Below are 22,658 nucleotides of genomic sequence, written 5' to 3'. Positions count from 1 at the left end.
CATCCCACTGCTGCCACCAGTGTAACAGGTCGATGTGGAGAAAGAGTGATGGGCATGATCCATGGATCCTGCAGCTTGGGGATTTATTTTATTGTTTTTACTTCAAACTAGTCAGGGCTTGGGTGAATAACTTTCTTGTCTCAGTTAATTTTTTTTTTTAAATTACCCTCTTCTGTTGAACAACCACAAAATACATTATTGTGAAGGGCGCCTCCTAGTGTTTATTCAGAAGACTGCGAATGCTCTGTCTCAGTACTTCTTCATGACAGACGGGGAGGGGGAAGCAGAGAACTGTAAGCTCAGTATCCATCTTAAAGAGAAAATAGGAAAGAGAAATCGCGTCCCAGGGTTATCCCTCAAAAACGGTATCTTTTCCTCGTGATCCGTGCTTGGGAGCCCCAGGAGGGGGCTGTGTCATCGTCTGTAGGATGTCCCGACATGAGGGTAAGTGAAAAATAGACGTCCTTAGCGTCGCAGACTGAGCACTGAAGCTTGCTAGCTAACATGCCATGTTTTGTATTGCAATGCATTGGACAGGGCTCATGATGGCGGCCACCATGAATTTTCAACCTTTTCTCAACCTCCTGATAACTGGGTGGAACCAGGCAGTTTTTCTTTAACGACAGTCTCCGAATTCATTAACAGTCATGTTTCAAAGAAGTCATACTTCTAGTGAGGGGCATTTTCTTATAGCGAGTTAGCTAATGCTAATTAGCGTGCTAACGCTAGCTAGCTAAACTGATGATGGTCCGACGGTTGCTAACTAGTTAGCTGGGACGTTAACTAGCAAGCTAACTAGCTTTCTTCAACGCTGTACACAGTAGTAGTAGCTAGTTTAAAGTGTCCAGACTTTGGTGAATGGAAGGGTGAATGCGTGGTATATTTTGGTATGGCCACAGATTGTTTTCATAGCTAGTTAGTTAACGACTTCGTGCTGAAATACTCAGTCACCAAGGTTTGGTCATTGAATGCACTGTCATCAAGGTATCGTTAGTTTGAGGCCCTCCGTCACAGTGGGCCAAACCTAGGGCATGTATCTAACTAGCTAGCTAGTTTGCTAAACTAGCTAGCTAGTTAGCTAAACTAGCTAGCTAGTTAGCTAGCTCGTCTATGGTCACTCAATTATCTAACGTTAGCTACCTATTCTAATTAAACTCATTAACGTTAGCTAGCTAGTTAGGGTTATCGGAGCAGAAGAGTACCGTATACCAGCAAACTAGGTAACTGTAAGCAGAGTGAAGTTAGCTAACACAAGTTAGCTAAGGTTAGCCAGCTAGTTAGCCAAGTTAACTCTGTTAGAGCACGGATTTGGAGAACAACCAGTTTGATAGCTAGCCTTGTCTATCTGGCTTGCTAGACACATTTGTTCACTTGTGCCATATTAGGTCTGGATGACTAGCCAGGTCAGGCTTTTTTCAAATGAGGGTAACGTTGTAGCTAACTAAGGATCATCATTTTTCACTTTAGACACGTTTCTGGTGAGGTTTGGAGAATAATTCATTTTAGCTGGGCTGCTGCAGAGGATCTGTGCAAATATTATGAAGGCCTGTTATGAAGTCAGTGAATTGGTGCATTGGCTAGCTATGTCAAAATGACATACAGGTTCCAAATAGGATGTTTTTCTAGGCAGCACACCTTTATCCCTAGCCTGGTTGCGCTCTGTTCAGCTATTACATTCCACTCGTGTCCACTCTTGTCATTAGCAAAAGAGACTGGCCTTTCGGGAAATCTTCAAATATGAACATTCTATCATTAATGAGCTCTAGGAGATCAGAGGATTTAATACTAATTTGATAACCCTCACAGCTATCATCCAATCACAATGTTTATGCAAATTAGATTGATAGGAAAACGTTCTAACTTCATTCATATATTTGATTGGAAACATTCAAACATTGGGCATTCTGTTGCTGGGAGAACAGCATTCCTGTTTATTACATTTTTACAAATGTGATCACCACAGAAGCTCTCGCCATTCAAACTTCTCTCCCAGTTCACTGTGAATAGCCTATTTTATATCCTGCAAGGTGCTTTTTTTTCCCCCAAATCTTTTTTTAGTTGCTCAAAATAAGTGAATTGCCAGGGAACTCACAATACGATATTATCACAATACTTAGGTGCCAATATGATATGTATTTAGATTATATATGTATTGCGATTTCATTGTCCAAACATATTTCTCACCATATGTCTGCTGCGGAGGGACAAGAGAGCTATGAGAGAACGAGTTTTGAGCAGTCATGGAAATAAGTGAGGAAAACAAATTGGCTCCCTATTTTAAAAAGATGGAGAACAAGCTATGAGGGAAAAATACTGGACTTTTGGTGCAGGTACAGCCAACTAGCAGAAAAATAATATTGCGATACTGTCAAAACAATAAAATAAATAGTCAAATAATATGTCACTATTGATTTCCTCAGTGTTTTAACTACTTTGTCTGTTTGTTTCATATCTGCAATCATATCAGTCACAAATATAAATGACCAGTTTATGCTTCAAAACCAACTTTATAAGAGGTTTTAAAAATAGGTTCTATTTGACTCAAAATTCCATGACATGACAGTAAGGCATTGTTGGCAGAATAGATGGATGCAGTTAAACATAAATATTTAAGTAATGATGCTAGAGAAGCCGGTGTTTGAATGATATGTTGGCACGGGTGTTGTTAGGCCGAAGACGAAGTCGAAAACACAGACTGAGGGCATTATCACATTATACAATGGTTACCAAAATGTTCAAATAATGATTGACATATTTTCATTCAAAACTTTATTCATACTATTTCATCCATCCACAAGATATATATCGGTTTGGTTGCCAGAGACACGACCCAGTCATTAAGTCTATTTGTTCTGTGTCTATGAACGCAACCCAGTCGTTCGTTCTAGATGTTCTATTGCCATACCGGCTGGCAACGTTCTTTTCCCTTGCTTGCTTGCTTGCTTGCTAGCTAGTCAACTACGGCCAACGTACAGTCATGTCAAACAGGGCAGCCAGAATAACAGCTAAGTAGCTGCATTTGCATTTGTTTAAATGTCACTAGAAAACAGCTTATTTCGATACATCCATAACTAGGATTGCACATTTTGGGGAATATACAGAGGTGTAAACTTCCATGGGAATTAACAGGAATATATGGGAATTAACGGAAATATATGCAAATTAATACCATTTAAATGTAATGTTTTTTGCATTGGATAAATGTAACGTATCATATGGAGACGGAAACATAAACATTTTACCTTATAAGTAGACATAATTGCAAATTATTACATCCTTCCAATAAAACAAAAACAATGTAGTTAGAAATTGAACTTCAATTAAATGAGTTGACTCTTCACATGGGATGATTTCACTGAACAAAAGAGAATATTGAATGATTCATCATATCTCCCAAAAAGCTTTCAACATACATCTGTAAAATTATGGTACGACTGCCATATTGCATCTCCATCCCAAAGCCCTTGCTTGGAAGTGTACTTCACCAGACTGCCAAGAACCTTGCCCTCATCCAGGCCAAGGTGGTGAGACACGGTAGTGATGACACCATAGGCCTTGTTGATCTCTGCACCAGACAGGATGCTCTTGCCAGCATACTTGGGGTCCAACATGTACGCTGCGGCGTGTATGGGCTTCAGGCAGAAGTCTTCACGCTTTCTGATGTTTTTCAGAACTGCAGTTTCCTCTGCTTGGAGCAACAGTGCAGGGCAGTACGGATTTCTTCTCTTACATCTGCAAGCAGAGTCTGAAAATTGGACAGGTTGGCATTGTCTCCCTCAAACCGTGCAATGGCTACTGCTATAGGTTTCAGGAATTTCAGGCTGCTTACCACTCTCTCCCAAAATACATCATCCAGGAGGATCCTCTTGATGGGGCTGTCCATATCGGCAGACTGTGATATGGCCATTTCTTGGAGAGACTCCTTCCCCTCCCCAATGGGTGTTGCTGGGCAGCTACAATGTAGTGTTCTTATTCTTCTCACTTTGCTTGGTGAGGTAGATTGCTGCTATAACTTGATGACCCTTCACATACCTAACCATTTCCTTGGCTCTCTTGTAGAGTGTATCCATTGTTTTCAGTGCCATGATGTCCTTGAGGAGCAGATTCAATGCATGAGCAGCACGGCCAATGGGTGTGATGTGAGGGTAGGACTCCTCCACTTTAGACCAAGCAGCCTTCATGTTCAGAGCATTGAATGTCACCAGTGCAAAAACCTTCTGTGGTCCAAGGTCATTGATGACTGCCATCAGCTCATTTGCAATGTAGAGACCGGTGTGTTTGTTGTCCCATGTGTCTGTGCTCTTGTAGAATACTGGTTGAGGGGTGGAAATGATGTAGTTAATTATTCCTTGCCCACGAACATTTGACCACCCACCAGAGATGATTGCAATACAGTCTGCTTTCTCTATGATTTGCTTGACCTTCACTTGAACTCTGAACTCTGCATCCAGGAAATGAGTAGATAGAGGATGTCTGGTTGGAGGGGTGTATGCTGGGTGAAGACCATTCAGAAATCTCTTACAATACACATTTCCTGTGAGCATCAGAGGTGAACCAGTTGCATACACAGCTCGAGCAAGACATTCATCAGCATTTCTCTGACTACGTTCCTCCAGTGAGTCAAAAAAAACTTCTCATTCCAGGAGGACCATGAGCTGTTGCTATCGATAAGGTGTCTGATTCATCATTTTCACCTCAAATAGAAGTAAAGGGACTTTTGTCAGAGGTTGCTTGTTGTGAGCGCTGAGGGAACTTTATGCACTTGGCCAGATGATTCTGCATCTTTGTTGCATTCTTCACATATGATTTGGCACAGTATTTGCAAATGTACACAGCTTTTCCTTCTACATTAGCTGCAATGAAATGTTTCCACACATCAAATAGTGCCCGTGGCATTTTCTTGTAAAGATTAGAATAAAAAATCCAAATACAATTCCATGTACAGATAAATAGTTAAGCAGTTAGATTAACTTCTTACGGATAAAGCAACATCCGGTGAAATTGCAGAGCGCGAAATTACAGAAGTCGTAATATTAAACATTCATGAAAATACAAGTGTCATACATCATTTAAAAGCTTAACTTGTTAATCCAGCCGCTTTGTCAGATTTCAAAAAGGCTTTATGGTGAAAGCACACCATGCAATTATCTGAGGACAGCGCCCCGCACACAAAAGCATTGCATACATTTCCAACCAAGCAGAGGCGTCACGAAAGTCAGAAATAGCGATAAAATAAATAATTTACCTTTGAAGATCTTCATCTGGTTGCAATCACAAGGGTCCCAGCTACATAACAAATGGTCCTTTTGTTCGATAGTGTTCTTTATATCCCAAAAAAGTATTTCATTGGCGCGCTTGACTCAGTAATCCACCGGTTTCCCTTGTTCAAAATGCATACAAATGAATCCCATAAGTTACCAATAAACTTCTTCCAAACATATCAAACAACGTTCCTAATCAATCCTCAGGTACCCTAATATGTAAATAAACGATAACATTTAAGATGGAGAATACCGGAGATAAATTATAAAATGCGCTCCCTCACCAGAACGCGCAACAAACGTTACAGCCAAAATGGGAGTCACTTACAAAAACGACAAATTCTAGCTCATTTTTCAAAAAACAAGCCTGAAACTCTTTCTAAAGACTTGACATTTAGTGGAAGCCCTAGGAACTGCAATCTGGGAGGACTTCCTTTTACATTCCCATTCCCAGCCATTGTAATCAGTGGTGAGCTGGGGGAAAAAAGAAATTCTGGATGGATTGTCCTTGGGTTTTCACCTGCCATATCAATTCTGTAATACTCAGACATTATTTGAACAGTTTTGGAAACTTTAGTGTTTTCAATCCAATACTATATGCATATCCTAGCTTCTGGGCCTGAGTAACAGGCAGTCTACTTTGGGCACCTCATTCATGCAAACTTCCGAATACTGCCACCTAGACCGAAGAAGTTAAACAACTACTTTGTAAAATATATATTTTAAAATGAAACACGTATGGAAACAGGTGAATTAACACTCCTCAGTTAGCAGGCTCAAGTAAGCTAAAACCCACATGGTAGCAAAAACTAGCTAGCAGAAATTGTTAGAAATGATTTAAAAACACTTTACTGTAGGCTACTATTTACTAGTTAACAAGAAATCATGTATGTTATAAAAAATATATTCATTCCACTCAGTATTGTAATCAAAACAGAAAGCATGTAGTCCTTGGCTCAGACAGTGTGCTAGTGTGGGCTCAATAGCATCTCATTAGTGTGCAAGAACTTGAGAATCAGCTGTACATGTCATGGAAGAGTGCACTGCACATGTGATGGAAGAATGCACTGTGCATGCAGAGGGTTGCAATTCTGTTGAATTGGGGATAGTTTAACCAAAATATGCCATAAGACCTACAATTGCCTTATGTGTATCCCACAAAAAAGGTTCACTGTTATAAGCTAACCCTTTTGATGAATTTAAGCAAAATTCCCAAAATTCCCAGGCTTAACTTCCCATGGAAAAATTCCGGAAAGTTTCCGACCCTTTGCAACCTTATCTCTAACAATGAGCTAATGATGAGCGATTTCACCTGGCATCGAAAATGTGGTCTCTCGTCAAGACACTGTTGTTCAGAGGGGCTAGGCAAAAATATAGCTAACACAATCACTTCAAACTGAAGATGGAAAGACTGCAAACTAGCTGCATTTCGTTTCATTTTAACTGTTTTCTATTGATATGTCTTTGTATATATCCATAAAGGTTATGCTGAATAATGATTTCGATTGGCTGAGAAAAGCTGCCTGTCTGTTTTTCTTGTCCCGACCCCTACACATTCATTGCTATGGTATTGAAACAGTGTTGCAAATGTCAGAGACTAACAACAAGGTTTATACACATCTACGCTATTGAAAACCAATTGCTAGTCTAAAAGAATTAGGGAATAATGTCTAGATACTTTTTACAGTGGAGATCAAGTTTATAAATTGTCTGGCTGGGCTGAGGAGACCGTGGATTCCGCAGTGAGATGGAACAGAGTAAATTGGCATTTCAACGTCATAGCTTTAGCCGGTGGTAACTTGTGGAATAGACCTCCGGCTACGCAATCAGTGTCCAGGATTGGACCCACCCATTGTATAAAATTCACCAATACATGTCTTGGTAGTCCCAAAACTATTGATATCAGCTGACCTGGTACATTGTTTGCTGCTGCCACCCATTTGGGATGCACCGTCAAACACCAGGCCCGCGGGCTGAATAGGACACAGAAGCAAGTATAAATGAGTCAACAGTCATCTACTTTATGAAATTAGACTGATGTGCTCGCATCGGTTAATTCCACTTCAGTTGCAGTTTTATTTACTGCAGTGTCGGCCGTGTTCAAACACACGGCCGCTTTCCCATTTTATATTGCTATAGAATTTTCACAAATGCCTTACTATACGTCATAACCAAACTTTCTATGAATTTATGAAAATGACCATATATAAGTGCTTGCTTGTCAGAAGAAGGAAAGTGTCATTCTTCCTGGGGGGGTGACTGAACGGATTTTAATAAGATTTCAAGTTGCTAAAATGCTGTCAGTTCCACTTTTTAATAAGAGAGGAGTCATGATAATCAGCATATGTGCGAGGAATGACAACAGGTGCCAGTTTTACATTACTTTCCCCATTAATGGACTGCCGAGTGGCACAGCGGTCTAAGGCGTTTCATCTCTGTGAAAGAGGCGTCACTACAGTCCCTGGTTTGAGTCCAGGCTGAATAACATCCGGCTGTAATTGGGAGTCCCATAGGGCGGCGCACAATTGGCCCAGCGTCTTCCGGGGTAGGCCGTCATTGTAAATAAGAATTTGTTCTTAACCGACTTGTCTAGTTAAATAAATTAAATAAAAAAAAATATGGGATGCAAACGTAGCTCGATTTGAATCTTGTAGGCTAATATTTTCTGTATCATTGTTTCTCTCTCATTACGGAGTCCTCTCTAGCCACTTTGAACAACGTGATCTTGCATTGACACTACCTTCTCACAAGGGAATGACTGCAGCAGGTTGTAACGGTATTCACACAGTCGGTATTAGATAGACTGTTGCGACCCTACCTACCTGTGGGGAAATCAACCTGTTGTTGCTTAGATTAACCCATTGGCTCACAGCCAAAACTTTACTTTTTAAAATGACATTTTTCTTGTAATCTATTTATTTGTTTTAGTCAATTACAAAACTACATTATGAAAACTACAACATGTCTAAAGATTACTTTTAAAAATGTCCTGCTCCCTAGCGTTCTTACTACTTAGAAAAACGTAATATTGTAGGGCTACTGACCGGAACGTTAAGTTAGCCTAGACCAACAACACAAATGGACTATACAGCTACAAGTAGTGAGTGGCGTTAAATGTCTGACCTGTAATATGTTTTCTACACACATAGCTACGTGTAGTCTACTTGAACACGGCGTCCCACACCGAATAGTCTGAAGCCACAGGGCTCTTCTCGCAGGCTCTATTTCCCTACGTGCGAACCTTAGGTTGGGATTTTTTTTTACTTGGCTACATGTACATTGTACAACACAGCAGCTTTTCCGTCTACCAATCAGCAACTGTGCCGTAAATCCCGGCTGCATATTGAGATTGCCGAAAGGCCAGCAGCCTCTTTGGCAAATGACAGGAGTGGAGCTAAAAAGACTGGTACCCAGGCTACTTTTATCCAGAGTCCAGACAAGCATTGCATAGGGACAATTCCACAGTAGGAGTGACACTGAAACCAATGATTGCAAAGTTTGAAAAACATGTAAATTACTTTAACATTTACTTGAACAGTGCAGATACAAAGTTTGGTAACAGAATGATGGCACAAACCGTCGTTCTGTGGTGTGAAAGACACCGTTTTGCAAGTATAACGAGATTTTCTATTCGGCACATTGCTTCAGAAAAGCAACGTTATGCAACAGGCCTCATTTATAAACGATTGCGTACGTACAAAATATGCCCCAAACTGGTGCACGCATGTTTTTCACGCAAAAGTTGGCATTTATAAAAACTCAACTTGACGCGAGAATGTGGTTATCCTCCCACAAACTTTAGATCATGCGTGCGTACAGTTTCTAGTGGTTGAAGTATTGCTTTGCAAGAAGGCAAATGAGAGTGCAAAGGGGGAATAAATTATGACTTATACATAACAAAAAAACAGGTAGCTAAATATAATAACAAGATGCAATCATTTGTTGTTCGTGAGAAACAATTTATTTTATCTTTTGTATTCATCTATTTCCAATTAAAATTCCTCACCTTTTCTGTGATGGTTTCATACTCGTGAAATAGCCTATAGGCCTTCAACAAGGGACGAATGGTAGCCTATCCTAACATCTCTGGTTTAATTGGACCCACTTCACAGCAGTAAATAGATAAGCTACCGGTATTTAAAGTATTTTGCTCTATGCGATGCTAAACACAGTTTAACGGTAGAACAGACGGTTCTCCTTTCCCATTGACATTTTGTAGGCTACGTCGGAATACTGTAATGTCAAATTTCTCGGATAGCAAATACAGTTATTTCATTTATAAAGCTAAATATATCATAACCGTTGCACCGTTTCTAGACACGATGAGTTCATATTCGGAGTAGCCATACAACAAATTAGCATGCTCGTCTCATTTAATTGGGACTATTAGATAAGCTATTATCATTGAATGTTTTCTCTATTCGTCTGAAAGGGATTTATAACATATGGTAGAGTTTAACAGGTGAACAGACAGTTTATATTTTTAGCGTTAAATTGTAGGCTACAACTAAGTAGACCTACTATAGTAAAAATTAAAATCCAGAGTAGACAATATTTAAGAATTCGCGGGCAGTGCAGCATATTTAGGTTCAGGAGAAAGTAAATTCAAAAACATTATTGAATTAAATTATATGTTTAGAGGTTCACAGCAATGTGCAATTGTTTTCGTATTTCAGAAACAGCGAATGTCACTGCAAAAAAAAAAAAATCTGCCAACACATTTGATCATGTTCGCTATTGATATTTCCTTTAGATATTCTGTTTTGGCCTAATTCCAATACTTCCAAAGTATTCAGCAAAAAGGGGGATTATTGTAACCATGAAAGGTGAATGATGGACGTTATTCAGGCGGCGTTATAATGCTCGTTCACGCGCGCACAGTTTTGATTTATAACGGGAAACATGTATATGTAGTCATTTCAGGAATAGCGCCCGCAGATATTTAGTATAAAATGTGTGCAACGGTTATAAATGAGGCCCCTGGCCTCGGAGTAGTGTAGCAAGGGGTGTAATTCATTTGGTACCATTTTCCATCAGCGCTTGATTGTCATCAAAGGATGGGGAAGTCAGCTGCTGTTGTCGTCATCACAGAGCAAGGGCATATTCTCAAATTGAAAATGTTGAGAATCCAGACAATTGAATGACCAATCTAATTGAATGACCAATCTGTATAGAAGTTCTCATACATGTCTGACTGTATGTGAGCAAGGAACAGCAGCATAGCCTAACCTTTTCCTTTTTCAGTTCCTACACTTTTGTATCAGTTTTGTCAGTTGCCCAAGGAGTGATAGGCCTATGTGGTAAATGCCTTGGCTTTATAACAGTGGTGAAATTGTCTGATAAAAGCAGCAGTAACAAAGTGAAGGTGGTGGTTATAGCAGTTTAGATCATTTCCTCCTTCAGACAGGCGTTATGAGATGATGACAAAGGGACAGGAAGCGGACAATGGGGTGTCTTTTAAAAAAAAAAAAAAATGTATTTTCACTTTGTCTACGTGCTCTGTTTATGTTCTACAGATCATCTCTTTTGTCTGTCTTTTTGCTCTTTAGGCCTGCTTAGTTTATTACATTGTAATATAAAGCCCGGGCAACAAATGGGGGAAAAAATGACGTACAAATGCATAAGAGCCGATAAGATGGGGCACTATTATTCAGTGCCAGCCAGGTACACACACACACACACTGGCATACCTTAATGACTTGCTGCTGACTTTTAGGTGGATTGTCTTCTCGGTTGGCATTTGTGGATTAGTGTCAGTGCCAAAGACGTGCTGTTGAGTGTCAGCCAGCCTAGGAGCAGACTGTACTATCTTTTTCTCTCCCTCTCTCCTCCTCTCTCACTCTGGTCGTAGGCCTACTCCACTAGACCACGCTATCAGGTATGCAATTAGCCTGTACGTTGACATTCAGTCCCCCCCTTTGTTTTGCAGGTGTGAGCTGTGACGCGTGTTTAAAAGGGAACTTCAGAGGGCGCCGGTACAAGTGTTTAATTTGCTACGACTACGACCTGTGCGCGTCGTGCTACGAGAGCGGCGCCACCACAACGAGACACACGACAGAACACGCCATGCAGTGTATATTAACCAGGGTAGACTTTGGTAAGGACGTTTGCTGCGTAGATCAAACATTTGACATTTATAACAGGAGTTTTTTCCTGAACCACGTGGCCCAAGCAGGGCTTGGAGTTCTTGGTCAGGAAAAACACCTTGCCCTAATTGTATTTTATGTAAACCGTTTGTGTTATGATGATAACAGTGACTCTAAAGATGGATTGTTTTCTTTGCAGACCTGTATTACGGCGGTGAGGCCTTCTCAGTAGAGCAGCCCCAGAGCTTTTCTTGTCCTTACTGTGGTAAAATGGGATACACGGAGACATCCCTACAGGAGCACGTCGCCTCAGAGCATACAGAGACCTCCACAGAGGTGGTGAGTGGACACATCATCCCAGTGTTTCATCTAGCTTTACTAAGATGGGAAAGACCGTTCCCCCAGTCTAGCTCTGTTGCCCTTTTGCATAAAAACATTGGTTTCAATAGAATGTTTTGGCGTTTACGTCCTCCTCTAAAAATCTATGGGAAAGATTGTAGCCAATGACCTCATACATCCAGCTTAGATTCCAGGGCTCATGGACGCATTAACACAATTCACAAATGATTATTTTACAACTGACGCTTGTCAATAACTTAAAATAACTTGAGTGGTCAGTTGAATATATCCAGAGGGTGTTTACCGCTTGCTTTATTTCAGATCTGTCCAATATGTGCTGCGTTGCCGGGCGGGGACCCCAATCATGTGACCGACGACTTTGCTGCTCATCTCACACTAGAACACAGAGCACCTAGAGATTTAATATCTTTTTAATGCAGCTGTTCTCTGTCTGCGTGTGTCTGCTTCTGCACGTGTGTGTACACCATTGTGGGCGGGGTGTGTATTATTTATGATTATTTCAAGTACTTGCGAACCCTTTCAACTCTGCTCCTTAACCTGCCTGGTTTACGATGAGTCCAGCGGCGTCCGGCACGTGCGTCGGATGTTCCACCCCGGTCGCGGGCTGGGCGGTCCCAGGGCACGCAGGACCAACATGCACTTTACTAGCAGCTCCACCGGGGGGCTCTCCTCCTCACAGAGCTCCTCGTACTCACCCAGTAACAGGGAAGCCATGGACCCCATAGCAGGTGAGCAGTGCACCTGGTCTGACCAGTCTCTGTCTGTATAGTTAACGACAAGGAGGGTCTTTCCCATTGAGATTGATAGAGAATCTAGTTGTCTGCTCTTTACTCCCTGATCTGTGTTCACTTCTGCTGTACTGGAGTCACTTGAATGTTGACTTCAGTGGTTATATTCATACGAGATCAGGGCCATAGCCATTACGTCTTATGGAAATGAGACGTAATGGCTATGACCCTGATCTCGTATGAAGTATAACCCGCAGTCATAGCGCCGTGCCTCTTTTCTGTGACAATCTTACTGTATCACATTCACCTGTCTCTACTGGAGCCTAGTTTTAAACTATTCATCTCACTAGAAGAAACTCAGAACACACTTCTTCATCTCTCCTCCCACAGAGCTGTTGTCTCAGCTGTCGGGCGTGCGGCGCTCGGCGGGCGGCCAGCTCAACTCGTCGGGCCCGTCCGCATCTCAGCTGCAGCAGTTACAGATGCAGTTGCAGCTGGAGCGCCAGCAGGCCCAGGCGGCCCGGCAACAGCTGGAGACGGCCAGGAACACCACGCGGCGCTCCAACCCCGGCGGCAACATCAGCACCACCATCCCCCCGCCCAGCGCTGTCGCCAACTCGGCCGGCGTGGCCGAGAGCAACCCCATGGCCTCCCACAGCTCCCAGTTCCTGCTCACACGGTGAGTTGGTCCCTCTGAGGTGTACATGTGAACAGAGGCTTTTAAAAATATATTTTTTTTACTTGACTATATTCTAAATGGAAGGCTCTGTACACACATGCTGTTACTGCTATCAGGCCCCAGGCGTTGAATGCCCCGAGTGGCAGGATCTGCTCTGTCCCCTCCCCCCTTGCATGGTATCTCCCACCGAGTCTCCCTCCTCTTGTTCTCTCCACACCCATAGACTCACAGGTCTCCCCTACTACACTTTTTCGATACTACAACATGAAAAACAGTTTGGTACTAGAATTCTGTTCGTTTTGGTTCTTCTATCGAATGTCTCACGTTTGGAAATCAACCAATTGTTTATCAAAGGAAAGAGTTTATCATAAGGCATACACAGAATGCATCAGTGTTTCGTATTCCCTGCGACTTTCTGAAGAGGCCACGGCATGGGAGTGCCCGTTTTGTGTGTGGTGCGCGTGTTCACCACTTTGTGTATCCGTTAGCGTTGCCTAATAAATCAGACTGTGATGCCAGTTCTTGGTATAAAGCCTGCAGCAACTTGGAGAGTGTCCTTACAAGCCAGAATGTTGAATAAAATTCAATTTGAACTTACTCTACAGATTCTGTTGGTCCTTCAGTGGGTCGAAATTTGAGACCTTATATCCACTGGAAAGTATTATTCGCCTGACTTTTTAGAGCGCCGGTACTGCCGTTGTAATTTGTATACCTGGCACATGTGCAAAACTATGTAAACACTAGTGATCGGAGAACAAATTGATAGTAGTTTTGGGACAAAATTATATTGATATTTGACTTCCGAGTTTTGATTTGACTTACCAAAACGCCAGTACATTTCATCCTATAGCATTACATACCTAAGTATCATGATAATATCGTATTGTGAGGTCCCTGCCAATTCCCAGCCCTAGTAAACACCTGCAGGACTTCGGTTTGTATGCATGCATCGCATGTACAGTGCATTTGGAAAATATTCACATTTTGTTACTTTAGACTTATTATAAAATGGATTACATTTTTTTTTATCCTCAATCTACACACAACACCCCATAATGCCAAAGCGAACACAGGTTTAGACATTTTTGATAATGTATTAAATATAAAAAAATGGAATTACCTTACTTACATAGGTATTCAGACCCTTTGCTATGAGACTTGAAATTGAGCTCAGGTGCATCCTGTTTCCATTGATCATCCTTTAGATGTTTCTACAACTTGATTGGAGTCCACCTGTGGTAAACTCAATTGATTGGACATGATTTGGAAAGGCACACACCTGTCTAGATAAGGTCCCACAGTTGACAGTGCATGTCAGAGCAAAAACTAAGCCATGAGGTCGAAGGAATTGTCTGTAGAGCTCCGAGACAGGATTGTGTCGACACAGATCAGGGGAAGGGTACCAAAAAATGCCAGCATTGAGGTCCCCAAGAACACAGTGGCCTCAATGATTCTTAAATGGAAGAAGTTTGTAACCACCAAGACTCTTCCTAGAGCTGGCGCCCAGCCAAACTGACCAATTGGGGGAGAAGGGCCTTGGTCAGGGAGGTTACCCAAGAACCTCACTTAGAGCGCTCCAGAGTTCCTCTGTTGAGATGGTAGAACCTTCCAGAAGGACAACCATCTTTGCAGCACTCCACCAATCAGGCCTTTATGGTAGTGGCCAGACGGAAGCCACTCCTCAGTAAACGGCACATGACAGCCCGCTTGGAGTTTGCCAAAAGGCAAACTCAGATCATGAGAAAAAAGATTCTTTGACCTTGAGAAACAAGATTCTCTGGTTTGATGAAACCAAGATTGAACTCTTTGGCCTGAATGGCAAGTGTCACTTCTGGAGGAAACCTGGCACCATCCCTATGGTGAAGCATGTTGTTGGCAGCATCATGCTGTGGGGATGTTTTTCAGAAGCAGGGACTGGGAGACTAGTCAGGGTCGAGGGAAAGATGAACGGAACAAAGTACAGAGAGATCCTTGATGAAAATCTGCTCCAGAGCTCTCAGGACCTCAGACTGGGGTGAAGGTTCACCTTCCATTAGGACAACAATCCTAAGCACACAGCCAAGACAATACAAGAGTGGCTTTGGGACAAATCTCTGAATGTCCTTGAGTGGCCCAGCCAGTGCCTGGACTTGAACCCGACCGAACATCTCTGAAGAGACCTGAAAATAGCTGTGCAGCGATGCTCCCCTCCAACCTGACAGAGCTTGAAAGGATCTGCAGAGAAGAATGGGAGAAACTCCCCAAATACAGGTGTGCCAAGCTTGTAGCGTCATACCCAAGAGGACTCGAGGCTGTAATTGCTGCCAAAGGTGCTTCAACAAAGTACTGAGTAAAAGGTCTGAATACTTATGTAAATGTGATTTAAAAAAATCTAAAAATATTTTTTATACATTTGCCGAAACATCTAAATCTGTTTTTGCTTGGTCATTATGCGGTATTGTGTGTGGATTTATGAGGGGGGAATTTTAAAAAAAAATCAATTTTAGAATAAGGCTGGAACGTTACGACGTGGAAAAAGTCAAGGGTTCTGAATGCTTTCCGAATGCACTATACTTTGTCTTGTGCACACGTTTTAGGTCACGAGCAAACTAATCTGGAGACCAGCGTTTTGAAGTCGGTTTAATAATACTTTTTTGTGGAAATTTTGTCTCAAATTTTTAACCCACTGATGGCCCAACCCCCAGACAATCGTCAGAGTAAGTTCCAATATAATTTTATTCAATATTTGTGACAGGTGAGACAGTTTTTTGTAAATGAGTGTACACAATTGGGACTACCATTAGCGATGCTAATGATGACTGTCTTCGGGTAGATGTGAAGGCTTTCCCAAAAACATTCTCAATTAAAAGTTAACTACAATGTAGCCTGTGCCTACCTGGCAGAATCCTGATTATTTGCATCAATCCAGTGGCCATTTGTTCTGCAAACTCCCATCACAGGATCAAATGCAAACTTTTTTTTTTCTCACTGGCCAAAAATCTAATGGCAAAAACAGAATTTCTAATGGCCCGGACATGGTGTGATTTTATTCTTATTTTTTCATGCGGGGCATATAGCACGTGTCAAACTCCTTCCGCTGAGGGCCGAGTGTCTGCCTGTTTTCACTCCACCTTTGTACTTGATTGATGAATTCAGGTCACTAATTAGTAAGGAACTTCACTCACCTGGTTGTCTAGGTCTTAATTGAAAGGAAAAAACAACCTGCAGACACTCAGCCCTCCGTGGAATGAGTTTGACACCCCTGGCATGCTTCTCGCTATATTCAGCTACTAATAGGCTATATTTGGCTATTATATGTATTTTAAAATGCTGTGTAATATAATTTAGAAATGCAAGTCATTACTCTATCCTTCAGCATTGCATGTTAATTATTCATTTGTTTCTGAAGTATGTCATTTGAGAGAGAGAGAGAATTCGACATCTCAAGTAGGACGATGCCTCTTTAAAGGGTTAGAGACACGCCAAGAAGTCTTAATATCTATAGGTACTTAACTGCCGACACTGGGTAGGGGTGCTAACTTTTTGTTGTTCACACAGCCGTTTAACCACAGATTAAATAAATACTCCAGACCACAAGGTGGCAGTAGCTTGTTCTGTATTTTGCCAGCATTAGAAAACTGATAGCTAAATAGCAAGCTGTGCAAATGTTGTTGCTATTTAGCTAGAATTGTTAGTAAGCCCTTGTGGCCATCTGGCTAGTATCAACAACTATACTGAACAAAAATATAAACACAACATAAAGTGTTGGTCCCATTTTAATTTCTCTACCATAAGCCGCCTCCAATCGGCCTCACAACTGCAGACAACTTGTAACCCCGCCAGCCCAGGACCTCCACATCCGGCTTCTTCCCCTGAGGAGGGGGAGGGGGGTACTCAGGACTATTTCTGTCTGTAATAATGCCCTTTTGTGGGGGAAAACTCATTCTGATTGGCTGGGCCTGGCTCCCCAGTTCGGTGGACCAGGCTCATGGCAGCCCCCTTGCCCAGTCATGTGAAATCCATAGATTAGGGCCTAATGAGTTTATTTCAATTGACTGATTTCCTTCTAGGAACTGTCACTCATCTTTGAAATTGTAGCATGTTGCATTTTATTTTTGTTCAGTGTAGGTAACTAGCACCATTATAATTAAATCAAAATGGATACATTTTTTTTATAAAGCAGCCAAGAGTCAGTGTAGAAGCGAGCTAGCTATGTTGTGCTACTGCATATGGTGATGCTAACCGTTAAGCTAACGTTAGCTAGTAAGGGAACTGGCACTGACAGTATGAGAGAATGGAGAATGATTATTTCTTCATCATGCTAGATAGCTAGCTTGGTAAAAATAAAGACTTGCGCTAGAAAAAAGGTGCATTATGCAGCTTTGTTTTGATTAAAACAATTCTGATGAACTGGGGGTGGATTACACCGGGAAAAGTGCCCTCTTTTTCCATTTTTATTCTTGTCACTCCTGTCTGCTCCCCCACGTGGAGGTTCATGCTCTTTGATTGGCTCAAAGTCAAGTTGTTGACCACTACCGAGCATTGCGATTCTACAAGTAATGCTGAGCATACACTACACGGCTTTTAAAATGCTAACAACTTGGAAGTGCTCACATTTCCTGATTTCCTTGTCCTAAATGTTTCATTCCATCCATCCTCAACCCCAGGACGTGGGTGCTCGCATTACACAATGATTCCTTAGTTAATCCTGCCTTGCGTTTCTCGATTGTTGTAGGAAAAAAATGCTGACACGCAAACATTGAGCTGCTTTATTAGTGTGCAAATTATTATTTGCAGAAACGTCAACAAATTTACGGAGGACAGAATATGGACTTAATTTCATATTATCTTTTTGGTTTCTGTCATAGTCGTTCGCAGATGTAATATTGGTGGAGTATGTTTTGCATGGAGATTTTTCCTAGACCTAAAAAGCAATGTGGACTTAAAACATTCCATTTTGTTTTTCTATTAAAAAAGTGTGGAAAAATCATTATTCTCCCCGCTTTTTGTTGTTGTTGTGGGGTCGAGTATTGTGATGCTAACCCTGGTATCAAAGTCTAAATTCTATTATGACAACACTACTGCAGTAGTCCCTGCCTCTGCTCGGTGCTAACCAGTCCCCCCCCCCCCTCTTTGTCCTGCTACAGGTTAAACGAGCCCAAGATGTCGGAGGCGGAGCGGCAGGCGCTGGAGGGCGAGCGCGCCGACCGCAGCCTGTTTGTTCAGGAGCTGCTGCTGAGCACGCTGATGCGCGAGGAGAGCTCTTCCTCGGACGAGGACGAGCGGCGAGATTTCGCCAGCTTTGGGGCAATGGGCTGCGTGGATATCATGCCTTTAGACGTGGCCCTGGAGAATCTCAACCTCAAGGAGAGCGGTACAGGCGGTTACGGCAGCAGCTCGAGGAGCTCTAAGGAGCCTCCACCGCCTCCTCTTTGATGATATCCCAGCACCACGCAGACTTTGTCCTCTGTGCTGCCACTGCCAGTGATGGGTGGGTGGGGCAGCAGGCTGTATTTTGGTTTGTTTTTTGGTGATTGTACTTTCAGGTCTGTCACCTTTGTTACATTGTGTACAACCATAAAAAAGGAGAGTGGGAGCGATTGGGGAAAGTGCAAGTGGATGAGTGCGCAGCGCTGAGCGAGCGATGGAGAGAAAATAAATATATAAATATATATAAAAAGTTGATAATCACATAATTTTTCTTTAGCAGGTCAGCATTAGGTAGCCGTGGCAGACCTCTGCTTCCTGTTCTCATGCAAAAGGGTCCTTATAAATACTCCACATTCAAAAACTGAAGAGGCATCAGACACCCTCTGATGAAGCTGCTGTGTGTATTTATGACTTAACTAATAAAGTGCTTGAATGGTTTACCATAACTACTGCATGAGGTTCTTTGCAGCGTGCATGACTTTTAATGACCTTATCGTCATTAAAAAGCTAAAAAAAAAAAAAATATCCCAAAGCTTTTTATCTTCAACCGTTTTGAAAGGGTTACATGATTTTGAGTTTTTCCGAAAAATTTAATATCACCAAAAAAACTGACATGCTGAAAAGTTTAGGAACTTTTACAACTTTTTTATTTTTAATAGAAAAAAGCAACATATTGGAATCTGTTGTAGCTTTTAAAAAGAAAACAATGCAATGTGTTTGTCTCTCAGCTCCGGTTTGTCCTTCCCTCTCTGTGACACCATCGTCTGAATATAACAACTTGCTGCACTAAAGTCAACTCAAGACGTCTGCATTTACTTAGCAGATGATAAAATAATACAGTACTAGGAGCAGAAAAACAAGATCTTGCCTCTGACATTTTTCCTAGATGTTGATGTTTTAGTGATAAGCGGTGTGTAACCACCAGATGTAGTTTCTACTTTATGCACCTGTACAGAAGAACTAGTCTCTCCCATTCTCATTGATCGCACTCAACTCTGCTCCTCTGCCATCTCTCTGCTTCTGTAGGCCCAGACTCCCTCCCTACATGAATTTGTATTTCATCTCCTTGTTGAGGAAGGGGAGCTCGGGACTCCACATTGCAGGCATTGTTTTTTGTTCTACTTATAAAAAAGAAAAGATGCGTTCAGATTTTGTTTTTCAGCTGAAGATAGCACCTTGTATTTATTTTTATTTTTTTCTCTCTCTCTGATTCTAATAAGCCTTGTAATGAATCATGCCACCTCCATGCCTATACTCTTATACTCTATGTAAAATACAATGAGATGTATATTGAATTTGTGCGTTTAACTTTCATAATGGTTCTAGGACATGGGCAGACTTTGTTTTTTTTTTAATGTAAATTTAGAATACTACAATAAACTGCGCACAGCTTTTGATGAAACGAAGCACCTCCCTCTTGGTCTGTATGATGACGTGTTATTCGGCTACGGTATAGGGTTTTTCACACTGCTGAGCTGTACCAAGCTGTATTGGTTGCGCATCCACCATAGTTCTCGGAACCGTGCTGGAAAGGACAATGTGAAAAGAAATGTAACAAACCCTTACCCAGTACAGTTTGGTGATGGTCTGCACATAATTGTGAAAAGGGTATTCCGGGTGAAGAAGGGGTTTACATACACCTTTGCCAAATACATTTCAACTCAGTTTTTCACAATTCCTGACTTTTAATCCTAGTAAAAATTCCCTGTCTTAGGTCAGTTAGGATCACCACTTTTATTTTTTTTTAAAAGTGAAATGTCAGAATAATAGTGGAGAGAATGATTTATTTCAGCTTTTATTTATTTCATCACATTCCCAGTGGGTCAGAAGTTTACATACACTCATTTTTACATTACATTTACATTTTAGTCATTTAGCAGACGCCCTTATCAAGAGCGACTTACAGTAGTGAATGCATACATTTCATACATTATTTTTCTGTGCTGGCCCCCCGTGGGAATCGAACCCACAACCCTGGTGTTGCAAACACCATGCTCTACCAACTGAGCTACAGGGAAGGCTAATTAGTATTTGGTAGCATTGCCTTTAAATGGTTTAACTTGGGTCAAACGTATCGGGTGGCCTTCCACAAGCTTCCCACAATAAATTGGGTGAACTTTGGCTCATTCCTCCTGACAGAGCTGGTGTAACTGAGTCAGGTTTGTAGGCCTCCTTGCTCGCACATGCTTTTTCAGTTCTGCCCACACATTTTCTATGGGATTGTGGTCAGGGCTTTGTGATGGCCACTCCAATAGCTTGACTTTGTTGTACTTGAGCCATTTTGCCACAACTTTGGAAGTATGCTTGGGGTCATTGTCCATTTGGAAGACTCATTTGCTTTAACTTCCTGACTGATGTCTTGAGATGTTGCTTAAATTATGTGGATATATTGTCCTTCCTCATGGTGTCATCTATTTTGTGAAGTGCACCAGTCCCTCCTGCAGCAAAGCACCCCCACAACATGATGTTGCCACCCCCGTGCTTCACGGTTGGGATGGTGTTCTTCGGCTTGCAAGCCTCCCACTTTTTTTCCTCCAAACATAAGGATGGTCATTATGGCCAAAGAGTTCTATTCAGACCAGAGGACATTTTTCCAAAAAGTACGATCTTTGTCCCCATGTGCAGTTGCAAACCATGGTCTGGCTTTTTTATGGCGGTGTTGGAGCAGTGACTTCTTCCTTGCTGAGCGGCCTTTCAGGTTATGTCGATATAGGACTCGTTTTACTGTGGATATAGATACTTTTGTACATGTTTCCTCCAGCAACTTCACAAGGTCCTTTGCTGCTGTTCTGGGATTGATTTACACTTTTTGCACCATCTCTAGGAGACAGAACGTGTCTCCTTCCTGAGCGATATGACGGCTGCGTGGTGCCATGGTGTTTATACTTGCGTACTATTGTTTGTACAGATGAACATGGTACCTTCAGGCATTTGGAAATTGCTTCCAAGGATGAACCAGACTTGTGTGGAAGTCTACAAGTTTTTTTTCTGAGGTCTAGGCTGATTTTATTTTCATTATCCCATGATGTCAAGCAAAGAGGCACTGAGTTTGAAGGTTGGCCTTGAAATACATCCACAGGTACACCTCCAATTGACTCAAATGATGTCAATTAGCCTATCAGAAGCTTCTAAAGCCATGACACAATTTTCTGGAATTTTCCAAGCTGTTTAAAGGCACAGTCAACTTAGTGTATGTAAACTTCTGACCCACTGGAATTGTGATACAGTGAATTAATCTGTCTGTTAACAGTTGTTGGAAAATTTACTTGGGCTGTGCACAAAGTAGATGTCCTAACCGACTTGCCAATGCTAACTAGTGACTTGCCAAGACTTGCAAGCCAATGCTAACTAGTGTTAGCGTAATGACTGCAGATACCCATAGACTTCCAGTCATTGCACTAACACTAGTTATCAACTGCACTAGCGCTGATTTCCTTCAAACCGGACACAGACGTGAAAACGGAATCCACGAGTTCATCTGACTCTGGGGAAGTAGATAAAGGGCCTCATTGCCAAAATCCCAAAGTATCCCTTTAAGCTCTCACCTCTTATCTATGCACTGCAATGGCTTCCCTTTTTTTACTACCAGTATGACAGCAGTGAGCAGCGCACTGTACTTATTCTATAGCTTGAGGACAGCTGATATCTCCAGGAGTGATAAGTATAATTTTTGTATGTCTGTTGTCTAGTACTGTCTTTTTGCGCGTTAGTGCCGTCTACTTTAAGTGTTGCCTTTCTCCAATCAGGCCCTCGAGGTCTGGCGTTTCCCACCCCTAGCCTATGGGGAGGAGGTCAGAGACCTGACCATGTGGTGCAAGGACAACAACCTCTCCCTCAATTTGATCAAGACAAAGGAGATGATTGTGGACTTACAGGAAAAGGAGGACTGAGTACGCCCCCATTCTCATCGACGGGGCTGTAGTGGAGCAGGTTGAGAGCTTCAAGTTCCTTGGTGTCCACATCACCAACAAACTAACATGGTCCAAGCACACCAAGACAGTTGTGAAGAGGGCATAACAAAACCTATTCCCCCTCAGGAGGCTGAAAAGATTTGGCATGGGTCCTCAGATCCTCAAAATGTTCTACAGCTGCATTATCGTGCAGTAAGATGTAAGAACTGGTCCTGTATCCACAA

The 22,658-nt window shown here is 42.0% G+C and overlaps 1 protein-coding gene across 1 annotated transcript; it reads left to right on the top strand.

Moving 5' to 3' along the window:
- The first annotated feature begins 218 nt into the window (after positions 1–218).
- kcmf1 (potassium channel modulatory factor 1) lies at positions 219–19,929 on the top strand. The gene is made up of 7 exons (XM_029708698.1): positions 219–444; positions 11,191–11,358; positions 11,547–11,686; positions 12,008–12,109; positions 12,258–12,435; positions 12,826–13,114; positions 18,241–19,929. Exons 1-7 carry the CDS (start codon positions 429–431, stop codon positions 18,527–18,529), a joined length of 1,182 nt encoding a protein of 393 aa, XP_029564558.1. The 5' UTR covers positions 219–428; the 3' UTR covers positions 18,530–19,929.
- Positions 19,930–22,658: the final 2,729 nt, after the last annotated feature.

Source organism: Salmo trutta, chromosome 23 (assembly GCF_901001165.1).
Source record: "Salmo trutta chromosome 23, fSalTru1.1, whole genome shotgun sequence".
Taxonomy (NCBI): Eukaryota; Metazoa; Chordata; class Actinopteri; order Salmoniformes; family Salmonidae; genus Salmo; species Salmo trutta.
The sequence above is the reverse complement of the archived record's forward strand: the minus strand, read 5'-3'. Positions and strand labels throughout refer to the sequence as shown.